Raw genomic sequence first — 12,797 nt, 5'->3', positions numbered from 1 at the left:
AAAAAAAAAAAAAAAAAAAAAAAAAAAAGCTGTTGTGCAGCACGTTAAAAAAAAAAAAAAAACACCACTTAAAAAATATCACATCAAAGGTAAGAAAATTAGAAATGTGTGAAAAGGAAACAAAGACGCTCAGACACTCAGACTATTTCAGACAATTTTCTGTGATTCAGAAACATGTGGGATGCCACATGCATTTTCACATAGGGGAAAGCAAGTGTTTAACACCACTGCTTAACCATAGTCTAAAAACCATCAGCAGCACTGCAGTAGGCTTTAGCATAACCAGACCGGTGTTTTGGTGCCTGTACTTGTCATGAGAAACTTTGCTGGTTAGGCATGGCACAAAAAGAAAAAAAAAAGAAAAAGAAAATAAGAGAAATAAAACTTTCTACTAAATGCACAAGAGATTCTTAGTCAAAGAAAGCAAATATTTCAAATTACAAATTCTCCAAGCTAGAGCATTTTAAAGGGGTAATAATGGAAAAAGGAATGATGAATTATGAGTGTTCAGAAAATTTCCACATCAAGTAACTAAACAGTAAGTGTTTCTGCACAAACACCATGCCATCAACGCCCCTACAATAGTGCAGGATCTGCTTGAAGGACAGCAGTTCCTGAGCTCAGCTAGGGAAAAAAGGAGGGAGGGCAAGAAATTATTCTCTTAATCCTTGCTGAAATCTGCATGTAATGCAAGTGCAGAGACTTTATGCTTTTAACACCTATACACAGTCTCTCTCTAAATAAAATGTTCTTGAAGTTAAATAAACAGATTGAAAAAGTCAAATGAATGAAGAGAACACACATATATGGAAAATGACATGAAATACATGTTGCCTTTTTCTCCATTACTGCTTTTGCATGTTGATACACAGCTTCTAACACAGCTAAGAAATGCACTTACCAACTGAGAATAGTTAATTCTCCATATGAAAGGTCAGACGCACCAATCATATCTGAAGACTGCAGGACTTCCCGAAGGAGTGTGAACATCCAGACATGACTGAGGCAGTGCTGTCTCTCCTGGGCTGCAGACACGGAGATGGTCCCTAGGTAGGAACTACCTAAAAGTAGAGTTGGCCTCTGCAAGAAGGTATTTGGATTTGGGAAACTGCACTCAACTGAAGATGCTTTGTATCACCTTTGGAAAGTCCTTTTGCCTCTATCTCTGCTTCGATTTCCTATGTGTAAAATCGAAAAGATAACAGACCCTACCACTGTCACCAGGATGAATGACACCAGAACAGTTATATTTAGGAGTGGATGGAAACCCCCAGACTTGAGGGCCTGACCATGCAAGTCCGCCATGGTGCGCTGCAATGTCCTGTGCAGACACCCTAAAATCACCCTAAAAATGGCCTGGTTCAGAACAACGAACACCACATCATTACAGTGCTTGGCAGAGGTAACATTTGATCAACAAGTTATAAGGTTAGCAAAGCACCAAACTGACAGGTCCAGACTAGAAGACAGTGAATTTTATTAACAGCCAAATCCTCTGTGTACTGTAACGCCAGTGATAGCAAAGAAGTTAAATCCAACGAGTACATCAAGATAGAATAAACATGTGCCTCGCTGCTGGCCTGTTAAGTTCGTAGTATGCCACAACCTGACATTTAGCACAATAGCAGCACACACAGCTTGGATAATGAAATAATAAAGCATGACACAGAAAAGTAAAATGATTTTTTTTAAAAAAATGAAACCCAATGAAACAGTTTCCTTTTTTTTTTTTTTTTTTTTTTTCTCCCCCCTCAAATAAGTCTTTTGGAAACAGTATCATTTTGTTGTAAAAATATTTTCCTTGGGGATTATGTTTTCAACATAAATTCAGGGAAAAGGGGTGTTGCCAAATTCTGACTGCTGTGACGGCATCTCTAATTCATCTTTTCATGTTAGTTATCCAACAAAATTCAATTGGAGACTTGCTGTCCTGCAGTTTCTGCCACCTTAGGAAGACCAGAAACCACAATTCAGCTGTCAGCCTACCTACTTTTTCTGTCACTTCTAACATACAAACAACATCTACTAAATGCTGGAAAAATTCAGTGGTAGTATCATAGACTGCTTTTTGTTTGTTTTTAAGAATTGTTTGTGTTGTTAGGTAATATAATTCATAGTTATCTGTTTTCCTAAAATACTAAATAAATCATTATATATATTTTTTCAACATTAAAATGCTAGATTTGTCTGCTAAATAGACAAAGGTTAAATGCACAGCATGGATCTAAAAGACCTCAGCAGAAGAACATTGTGGGAAACAGGAAGAAGAAAGTCACTAGCGGAACCTAACTGAGGGAGCCTTTATGACCACCCTTTCCTTATTTTTTAAGCTGCTTACTGCTGGAAGTACTGTCAGCAGTCGGATCCCAGCTTCTTATGTTCTTCCCCTAAATATCCACTGCTGCTGGCTTCAGCCAAAGACAGGATGCCCTATTAGAAGCATTTTTTCTCTTGCCTAAAATGACTCTTAGGTTCTCGCTTGGTTAACTATTTTCTCACAATGACTTTCAAGGACCTTCAGGCTGCAGTAACAATTTTTCACACACCACACACACGTTGTGCTATTTCACAGGCCCCAGAAATGAGGTGTGGAAAAGTGACCTTTCCCACTGAGAACAAATGTCACGTGGGGGGCTGACCGAGACTCTCCTGGTCACCACAGGCTGTACACGGGTGGGATGCAGTCCCTTGCTAATACGAGCAGCTCAGCTGGCTCAAAGCGTGTACGGGCACCTTTTGGAAAGGATGCTCATTATGCAGCTACCTTCCTAGAGTGGTATGTGCACTTTGGCTCTGTGAAAAAAAAATAATAAAATAAAAAATAAATTAAATCTTCTTGATTGAATCTTCAGTAACAGACATTTTCCTACCTTGCAAAATTACAGCTGAAGCGCTTGCCTTTGTCAGGCCAGGGGCAGGAGTTTTATGAGTTGGAGGTTTGTATGATGTGCTGGGAAATAGTTGAGTTACAAAAAAAAGTGCTGTTTCAGGACTTTCAAAGGTACATATGACTTGAAGACAAATGTAGCTAATGGTTTGAGCAGGAAAAAAAAAAAAAATAGAAAATTACCTTTGAAGTGTCAAAATGACTCAGTCATTAGGCTGGAAAGAGGCGTAGTCCATGCTGTGGTGTGCGGGGCCCTCAGCTGGGGTGTGCCAGCACTGCCTGGGTGCCCGCTCTGCTGAGCAGGAGAGCACCCGAAGGTGCAAAAGCAGCATCAGGACAGGCAGACCTCTGCCATGCTGGCACCAGCTGGTGCTGCGGCTGCAGAGCTGGCAGAACAAGCATGTAGCGGAACTCCTGAGCTGCCTGGGTGTTTCATCCGAATGTAGAAGACCAAGGAAATTTTATTTTCCTTTCAGTTTGTTCAGATAACACTGGTTTCAAGTTTCACCAGTCTCAGAGCACTGAGGCAGAAACCCCCCCCTCCTGCTGACACGGCCCCAGGAGTCCCATGGGAGCATTCCCAGCTGATATCTCTGCTGAAATCGAGCCATCCATCCCAACAAATACTAGATCACCTCACAACCAAACATGCCAGAGCTCAAAGAGAGCGATCAGCTCAGCTGCTCTTCCAGGCAGCAGGTTCGGCTCCCCCACCATCGAAAGGACCCTCCTCCTCATCGAGACACTCGTGGTCCTGCCGCACAGCCAGTTTGCAGGGTCCTCTGTAGGCTGGCGAGGAGGCCAGCACCTGGGGCAGACCTCTGTAAGCACAGCAGCTTTCTGCCCTCGCCAGCCACCGGTGGGCAACACTTAGGGTCACCTCTTCCACAAGAAAGCTCCATTTCATCTGTTTCTGTGCTCCTGCCCTCTCTGCTCACCACCAAGGGCCGAGCATTTGGCTCTCACCGTGCTCTTCACTCTTGGGCCATGCACAGTGCGGGCAGTGGAGCTAACACCAAGGTTGGTGAATGCAGAGAGCCCAGTGCTTGGCTGGTAGGGGTGGCTGTGAGATAAGCCACCTGAGCCATGGGATAAAGCGTTCCTCCTTGTGATCAAACGCAGACGGAGGCCGAGGCAGCACAGGACTGAAGCCACGTTTCTAATTTCCCCTGCAACCACGAGAGGGAGCAACTCAATAACAAATGGCTCTGCGCAGACCGCTGGTAGGGAACGGTGCATTTCCTGCCAGCCCCGGCTCGCCCGGAGGTTTCAGGCACTCCTGGACGGATGCTGTGGCCCGAGGTCAGGATGCGGCCCGTGTCTCAGGACGGGTACGAACAAATTCCAAGAGCCTCCTGGTTCCAGGTGGGATGGAGGGAGAGGTTGTTGTTCCTGGGTGCCACCCACCAAGGCCTCATGGCAGGACCAAGGAGGTCAGGCATGCCCTCAGCCCCTCGTGGCAATCCTAGCCACACGCTCTCTTGCAGTAAAAGCTTCCCCAGGACCATCCCAAGGCTCTGCACATTGCTCTGCTGTGGCCTCTGTCTACCAGCCTGCTGCTGTTCCCTTCTGGCTGGCTCCTGAAGCTGCCTCCCCAGCACAGCCCTCCTGAAGAATAGAAAATCCAGGGGCCTGGGACATGGGAGGACAGGGGAGGTGAAAGAAACTGAAAATTGGAAAAGATGTTGAAGGGCATCTGAGGGAAATCAAGGAGGAAAGCAAGGGGACCACAGCAGTGGATCCTCTCTCTTCTCAAGCAGAGCAGTTATTTTTCTCACTGATTAGACTCTGATTTGAATCAACAGGAAAACACCATGTCTCCACGGCACAATCCTGTGCTGTGCAACTGTTACTGACTTGGCTCCCAGACTGGAAGCATCTCAGCAGCTCCAGCGCCATACAGACATCCTCCCTGAGAGCCAGAACCACTGGCTGAAGACCCAAGACCATGGCCATGCTGCCTGTGGTGCCGCCCGGTGCCTGAGGCCAGCAGCACCTCAGGATGGCTGGCACAGCTCGGCACTGCAAGGGGAAAGCTGGCCCCAAGGGGGATCGCAGGGAACCAGCAGGGCTTCACCAGGGCCACCTGCATGGCCTGAAGGGGAGAGATGAGTTTCCACTCATCATGAATCTGTGGAGATATGGCAAAGTCCTCAAGGCAAGTCAAAAATGTGTGGAACGACTCCTTCTTCAGGAAAAAGGAACAAGGTGGCACATTCAGCATCAGGTGGTGCTTTGCTCACTGGTGGTATCATCAGTGACATGCCAAGAGGTGCCAATAACAGAGTTCGCAGGGTGCAGCCTTCTTCTCCCCACCATGCAGCAAACCAGTCTGCAAGAAGGGAGTTGGCACACTCGGTCTCAAGGTCCTACTAATGAGTCACAGCCCATGAGCACAGAGGAGGGCCCATGATGAGAAAAGGAAGGTACCTTGCCTGCCCACAGCTTCCTCAGCCCCGCATCACAAGTTATGTTTTTCATCAACAGCCTGAGAGTCCTTCATGGACTATCCCAACCTTTCTGTACGTTACTCACACTATTTCATTTCCCCCTTACCACCAACCCTCAGCATCACTCCTTCCACTCTCAGTTTTGAAGGGAGAAAGGGAGAGGAGCCTTCATACCTCATCCATGTGCATTGGTACCACCCGCATGCTGTCCTGGCCATTCTTTCTCAGAATCCTCCCTAGAAAGCTTCCCAGGATGTTCACTGGAGAGAAGAGAGGAGGGAAAAAAGAAAAAAGAAGGAAAAAAAAAACATCCTGGCCCTTGATACTGGCTGGATTGTGGTGTGCCAAGAACAACCATGGTGTTGCTGCTTCCTCATCCTCCCCTTTCCAAAGCATCTTTCTCCAGACATGCAGCCACACAAGGCTTTTGGCCAAGCATACGTGCTTCTGGGCAGCCTCTGGCGAGGCAAGCAGCACTTAGGTAGCATGAGAACATACGTATCAAAGGGAATATGAGAGAGAACAGAAAACCCCAAGTACGTGAGGGGAAATCCATGCAACGGGGGAAAAGAGAACACACTCTACAAGCACTGGTGGCCATAAGGACTGGCATTTGCACACACAGGCCAAGGCAGGAGCACAATCTGGTCTGTGATGGCCGGGCTCCTGTCCCATGCTCATGGCAAGGCTGCCTCAGGCCCCTGATGCTTCCTCAGTGTAGTGGTGTCTGCCCGTGGATTATTTTTAAATATCCAAAATTCAGTGTTACAAGACCACAATGGGATTAATAGAAGTGAAACCTAGTTGAGGACAAGATGAGTTATTTTTCACCACCACCCCTCTCTCCCCTCCCCCCCCCCCCCTTTTTTTTTTAACCTTGAGTCACATCAACTAAAATACCATGCAGAAACCCCAAGGTTTTATTTTTTCCCCTCTTCCCCAATAGATGCACAGTTTTTATTCAGCCAAGACTATCCTTAGTTTTGATAGTTAAGGAATAGGCAGAAGACCAAGCAAAATTACTCCTTTAGCCCTTCTTTCCATCTTTGGTAAGAAGTTTGTAAAAATGCATACAACGAGAAAAAAAAAATCTTTTTCCTGTTGCCCCCTGAACAAAAGCAGCACCTGACACTCTCCGTAGGTATATTCCCTACTAGTAGTACAAACAGATTTAAGAGTAACTTTTTTCTTCTTCTTCAACACCAATTGAAAATGAACATACCATATCACCACTGAAAACTGACAATCTCTTTTTCCATTCCGGTATTGTGAAAAGTAAAAAAATTTGACAGCGATAGCTCAGGGTTTAGCTTAAAGCACAAACATTTTTACAGCTAACACTCTACTCACAGATGTTACATACAACCCATAAAATCCTGTTTGTAGAAAAAAAAAATCACAAAGGTCTGCAGGGCCAGAATTTTTCTGTGTGACTCACAGAGACGTGAGCCCCGCAAAGTAATCTATTTACATCCTTAAATGAGCTGTGTGTGACGCACTACGTACATAGTGCATGTGTGCATCCAGTGTGGGGAAACCATTGCTGTAATGGAAGTGTGATGACATGAAAAGCAGCAGCTCTTCATGCTTTCTAACATCAGCACTGACTGTCACTTTGCATGCAGCTCACTGCAGACTTCAAAGAAAAGACTCAAGAATACTACAAGCCGAGAAGGAGAAAAAGTCCAGGAACAGTGCTACAGTGCTAGAGAAAGCCCAAAGGTAAGATGACTAGAGATAATATTTCATTGTAGGGAAACCTTACCTTAAAAGCTTTCTTTTCTTCTTCTTGCTACAAGATCTGAAAACAAAATATGTTTTACATAATTTGGTTTCCTTATAACATATTGACCTTTCTTTTTTTTTTTTTTTTTTTTTTTTTTTTAAAAAATAAAAATAGTAATCTTTTGGCTTTTTTTTTTTTTTGTTTAGAAACCAACATGATGGACTATGAAATGCCTTTTTATCATAACTAAATTTTTCCTCAAGTAAAAACCTTGGTAAGAAACTGAAATAAAAGGAATGAAGGAAAAAAAGGACTATTGAAATCTCCTACAGGGGCAATGAAGTAAGGGACTTTGTTGATATTTGTAACTTTTCAGGCATTCCTTAATTAACTTTTCATCCCTTCGGCTCTCAGGAGTGGGTTCCCCCCCTCCCAGCATTAAAAGTCCTTGCAGTGCTTCACATGAGGAGTGGGACCTCCGCAGGGAGAGCAGCGTGCTGTGCCGGCGAGCCCCGGCCATCCTTCTGCACAGTGCAGCACAGGCTGTCAGCATAACCCCACCTGAATCTGAAGGCTCAGTGACCCAGCACAGCTCCCAACAAAACCCCAAGCCTCAGGGCTGCAGGAGGGCTGAACATCACTGGCGATGCTTCTCCCCTCCAGCCACTCCCAAGCACAGGCTTGCCTGTCCTTTTTTTATTTGGGCAAGGGATTTTCTTAATTTCCCCTCAAACTTCCCTCAGTCCCTCGCAGACGGCAGCAGAGCAGGTGCTACTGATGGGGCTGCTGCCCCTCTGAGCCATGTTCCCCCCATGCTTTATGGGCAGTGCTGCTCTGCCACGAAGGAGGCCACGAAGTGCTTTACGCAGCCAGCAGCACTGCCAGCTGGGGCTGCACACCTGGGCAGGCAGCCTGAATGAACCCTGGGCCTGCTGCAGCAACACACGGCCTGCGGACCCCTGCATCTGACCCCAGCAGAGGTGTGCTTTCCTGCACCTGCAGCCCTGCCAGCAGACTGTTGGGTTTCTGGGAGTGTTTTTCTCATTTCTGTAGCATAAACTAGCAAACTTACAGAATTGTATACTTGGCATCGGTGTGTCCTCAAGGAGCAAACTGCCAACCTTCTCTTGCTTTCTAATTGCTAGTTTTTATCCAAGAATTGCATTTTCTTTATGCTGATCTTTCTCTCAAAGCAGAGCACAGGAGAGCTTACCTCTGAAATATCAAGGAAGTGACTCGATCTGCAGAACAGGAGCTTTTACTGCACAGCTGATGACAGTTCCCAATCTGAAATAAAACAACATCAAGATCAGTAACTCCTGTAGGACAGGCACCAGGTCAAAGTAGTAGCAGCTACGGAGCACCAGATGAAGGTGATTTCCGAGCACTAGCAGAAAGATCTTTAAAATGATTTATTTACAGGTTACGCTTGCTGTGAAAGAAATGGCTAACAAAGTACCAGGTATTTTCCCTTGTATTTGCATTTGTAAGTGATTCTAGCTGAGACCAGGACTGCAGAAACCAATGAGAGCCTTCCTGGTGCTTATCAGGAGAGTCTGAGGGCAGGATCAAACCAGCACTCTTCCTCTAAAAGAATTACTTCGTGACCCCTGCTCAGCTGTGTCTACCTCAACATTTTTAGTCCCCTCTTTGTGGAGAAGGGAAAATCTCTGCACTTTTGCTGCCACCTCTATTTCAGCAGACAGCAGTTTAACAGCTGTGCTAAGTCTGGTTGATTTAAGCAAACACTTGAGTTCTTAAGTCTCATTTTTCTTCTGAAGACTTAACCTCCACAGGCTGGCTATAACTGAGTTCTTCACATTAGTAAATATGAGGAGCCCTTGTGCTCTTGGCTCCCCAAGGTCTCTTTTGATAGCTTGATCCCAGAAACCTGATGTGGCTAATGGCCTCCATTTCTTTAGTCCATGTAATCCTAAAAGGAGGGGCTGGTGCCCTGAGTTTGCACAGGGATCACACCATTCCACGGGGATGGTGCAGACACTTCCATACTCTGCCTAGCCTAGTTCAGGGTAGTGGGTAGTAGTGCAAGCAGGGCTTGGACCTCAGAAAGCCTTGCTCCTCCTTGAGGTACAACCTTGCTCTAAGATCCCTTGGGCACAGTAACCCCATGTTACTGGGAGCTGCTATTTAGCACGCACCAGCCTGAGATGAAAAAGCATCTCCAGGTCTGTGGACACCTACAAACTTCATTGGCCTTTGTACCAGGTCTTAAATGCAATCTTCATTCTTCCTTGTGGTGAAGGTGATTTTCTTCTCTTGCAGTATACCTGGAGATATGAATCACAACAGTACCAACAACATCCGCCCCGAAGTAGAACTGTTCCAGCTGATCATGTACGCTCCCACGTTTTCCTTGGGATTGCTGTTCAACGTGATGGCATTGTCATTCCTGTTTTTTAAAGCTAAAAAGCTGTCAGAATCTACAGTCTACATGATAGCCCTCATTTTCCTGGATACCGTGCTGCTGTTCACTCTTCCATTTAAAATAATTTCCTATCACCATCCAAACAGTTGGAAATTGGGGTCAGTGTTTTGCTCCATCTTGGAGAGTCTTTACTTTGTAAACATGTATGGCAGCATCCTCATCTCCCTCTGCATCTGCATAGATCGCTACATTGCTATCAGGCACCCTTTCACGGCTCCCACCCTGCGATCCACCAAGAAAGCTGCTGTGGTCTGTGCTGTCATCTGCCTGGGGGTCTCAGCTGGAACTGTCTCTACTTTGCAATTGCATGAAGAGAGCCACAACATCTCATCCTGCTTCCATAACTTCTCCAAAAGCACATGGGAAAACACAGCCCTGTTCAGCGCCCTGCAGACCACCTTCCTGGGCAGCATGACAGCCATGGCCTTCTGCACCGTTCAGATCGTCAGATGTCTGAGAAAGCGCAGGAAACCAGACAACCCCCAGACGTATGCCACCAGAGCAGAGAAGATAGTAGTGGCAAACTTCATCACGTTTTTGGTCTGTTTCACACCTTACCACGTGACATTCCTCCTGTACTTTTTGGTGAAGAATGGCATCATGCACATCGCTTCTCAGCCAAAGCTACGAGACATCCTTCAAATCACCCTTTGCTGGGCAAACCTGAACTGCTGTCTGGATGGGGTCTGTTATTATTTTGTTTTAAAGGAGTCCTTGGAAAGCCCGTTACAAAAGAGTGAAAGAACAGCCAGAAAAAAGCTTGATCCACATGCTACATTTGGAGATGCTTGCACGAAAACAACAGGATCCTGAACTACTTACCTCAATTATTTAAATATTCAAATCTGAAAACATTTCACACACAAAAAAAGACAGAATGAACTCCATTCCCTGGAGGCTGCTCCTAACTTATTTCCTTCCCATCCGTAATGTTTTATGTTTGCATTTATGGAAAACAGAAATGGATTTTTTCCCATAAATGGTTATGCACATCTCTTTGGATTTGTTTCCTCTTTATTTTTTTGGGGGGGGGGAGTGGAGGTGTCATCTTGTACGTGGTAGCATTTTTCACCCTCTGCACCACACCTGCAACCCCCAACAAGCCTTCTGTAACTACAGACTTGGGGTGCAAAGAAACAGACATGTGGAGTTCATGGCAAAAGGCTGCCGACTAAGTTCTGCTGCCTCTCCTGCCCCAGTCGCATATGCTTACATTCTCACACACATACGCATGACAGTTTTAGATTTGCACACATTATTTAAAAAGTGTGATGGTGACTCTAAATCCAAAGGCAGCTTTAGGTTAACATGGGCACAGCAAGACCTCTGTGCCATTCTTGCAATGGCTGACTTGCTGCGCCAAGTGCAGTCCTTTTTATCCAAACTCTGCCTCCACCACTTTGCACTTCTGACTGATACTGCAATGACCCCAAGTCCCAGGAAGCTCAGACTGTCCCAGTTCCAGATTTCCTCACCAGCTCCTCTCCTTGCAGACTTTTCACATATTTGTTCCTTCCCACTTGGCTACAAAACTAGTTTCATGAACAGAGCCAAACCAAACAAGAGCATGCAATAAAAAGCCTGAGCCCAGAGTAGCAGCAAACACATGAATCTGAAGAAACAGCCCCCACTTTGCTGGGGAGTAAGATAAGAGTAGCTCTGACCCCCAGAGCAGCAGCCTGCACCATTGCACCCCAGGGGAAAGCAACCTTTCAGACCTCTGAGGAAGCTAAGCACTACCACTTCCCAGTCAAATAAGGCAATAAAAAATAATCCACTGACAGTTGCCTCACACATCAGCCAGTTACTTCTTATCAGTGCTCACAGGTATCCAGACAAACCGAATGACAATGTGCTCCCAGCCCGAGAGAGGCAGCTACTACTGCTGCCCCTAGTGCTACTCCGGGAGCCAGCAGCCCCCTTCCCAAGGGATGAGGATGATGACAACCAAAGCAATTAGTTTTCATACTCACATTGTGCTGGATCCTTGCAATATATCTTCTAGGCAGGGCTATTAATCCCAGCCTTAGAGCTGTCTTTTCTCTGTACGCTTGTGAGAAGGATTATGCACAAACCGTGTGTTGATTTCTTTCCTGAGGTGCCACCTTGGTATTGGGAGACCCCTGTGTGTAGAAGTGAAATATTCTGAAGCTGATACATCTATGTGTGAGACTGCACCAAAGAAACCCAGTTGCCGAGCAGAGAAACATGAACCTGACATAGACATTAGTGTGAGCAACTTTCTGATGTTCAGCATGTAAGTCATGCTTCTGAGGGTACATGTCCTCGTTATGTCCAAGTGCGTGAAAATAAAACCAACCAGGATACTGCAGCAAGAAGTCTCTCTCCATAATATTTTCCACTTCCCTTGACTACCCCAGGAAATCCAGAAAATCTGGCTAGCTTCCCTGCTAGCGGATAATGAATCCTCATCACCTTCGTGTTCATAACTTACCCCTTAACAAACTGCACTTCAATGGACAAAAAGGTTTTACTATTGAAATTTCAGACTCCTTTTAGAAGAGAGTAAGTGAATAATAGAAGAAAATAGTGCTCAGAAATAGAAGAAAATCAGTGGGCTATGCCAAGAGGTCCTCCACTTTAACTGATAATGACTGAACACAAAAACAGAGATTTTTTTCAGCACCTCACAAGGTAGGAAATGCCAAAGTATATGTGGAAACCAATTTCAATTGCATTTCTATAGCCTGAGGCAGCTCTACTAGTTTTACTGACATTACTTTGGGCTTACACTGCTGTAACTGAGACTAAAAACTCACCTGTAGTTTTATGCTTCCTCTGTTGATCAGCACTTTTTTATTTTTTCCCCATTTCCTGCTATGCCTGTTCCTATTCATTTGTTGTTCTTGGTCCCACAGATCACAAAGTAACTTTAACAGTAATTTCAATTAAAGTGCTGGTGGACAACACAGATTAATATTGAATTTAGAGATTTTTGGCTTCTTGGCTATCACCCTCAGCAATAGCACACTGCATAGAAGAGATTTTGACCAAATTAAGAATAGTTAAAACTGTATGGACAAGTTAAAAGTGCTTGTGGCATTTCTTCTTCTCCCAAGCCATATCCTATCGGTTTCTGTATTGATTTTTTTTTTTTCCCTTAAAATAAAGAGGATTGGAAGAGCTGTTGTCTCCCCACAGACAGTACAGAGCCAGCCACCGCCTGTCTGAGCTCCCTGCCTCTGCCCATGACTCACAGTGCCCCACCAGCTCTACGGAAGCACTGACTACCAGGGCAAGGTGACAACTTCCATTCTAGATTTCTGG

The 12,797-nt window shown here is 45.3% G+C and overlaps 1 protein-coding gene and 1 long non-coding RNA gene across 2 annotated transcripts in view; one reads left to right on the top strand and one right to left on the bottom strand.

Annotated features, from left to right (window-relative positions):
* LOC118171203 overlaps positions 1-5,563 on the bottom strand; it is a 14,258-nt gene extending 8,695 nt beyond the window's left edge. Inside the window, exons 1-2 of the long non-coding RNA XR_004753102.1 lie at positions 5,512-5,563; positions 902-1,061 (exon numbers count right to left, since the gene is read on the bottom strand). This is a non-coding gene — a long non-coding RNA (uncharacterized LOC118171203). The remainder of the gene's footprint in view (positions 1-901; positions 1,062-5,511) is intronic.
* Positions 5,564-6,860: 1,297 nt separating this feature from the next.
* Positions 6,861-10,380, top strand: LOC118171619 (lysophosphatidic acid receptor 6-like). The gene is made up of 2 exons (XM_035334853.1): positions 6,861-7,059; positions 9,347-10,380. Exons 1-2 carry the CDS (start codon positions 6,902-6,904, stop codon positions 10,320-10,322), a joined length of 1,134 nt encoding a protein of 377 aa, XP_035190744.1. The 5' UTR covers positions 6,861-6,901; the 3' UTR covers positions 10,323-10,380.
* The last annotated feature ends 2,417 nt before the right edge of the window (positions 10,381-12,797 follow it).

This window comes from Oxyura jamaicensis, chromosome 9 (genome assembly GCF_011077185.1).
Source record: "Oxyura jamaicensis isolate SHBP4307 breed ruddy duck chromosome 9, BPBGC_Ojam_1.0, whole genome shotgun sequence".
Lineage (NCBI taxonomy): Eukaryota > Metazoa > Chordata > Aves > Anseriformes > Anatidae > Oxyura > Oxyura jamaicensis.
This window is presented reverse-complemented; position numbering and strand designations above follow the sequence as displayed.

Coding starts and splice junctions, on each gene's coding strand:
- LOC118171619 (XM_035334853.1), top strand. CDS start 6,902: ATGAAAAGCAGCAGCTCTTCATGCTTTCTAACATCAGCACTGACTGTC. Junction 7,060..9,346: donor GTGCTAGAGAAAGCCCAAAG/GTAAGATGACTA, acceptor CTTCTCTTGCAG/TATACCTGGAGATATGAATC.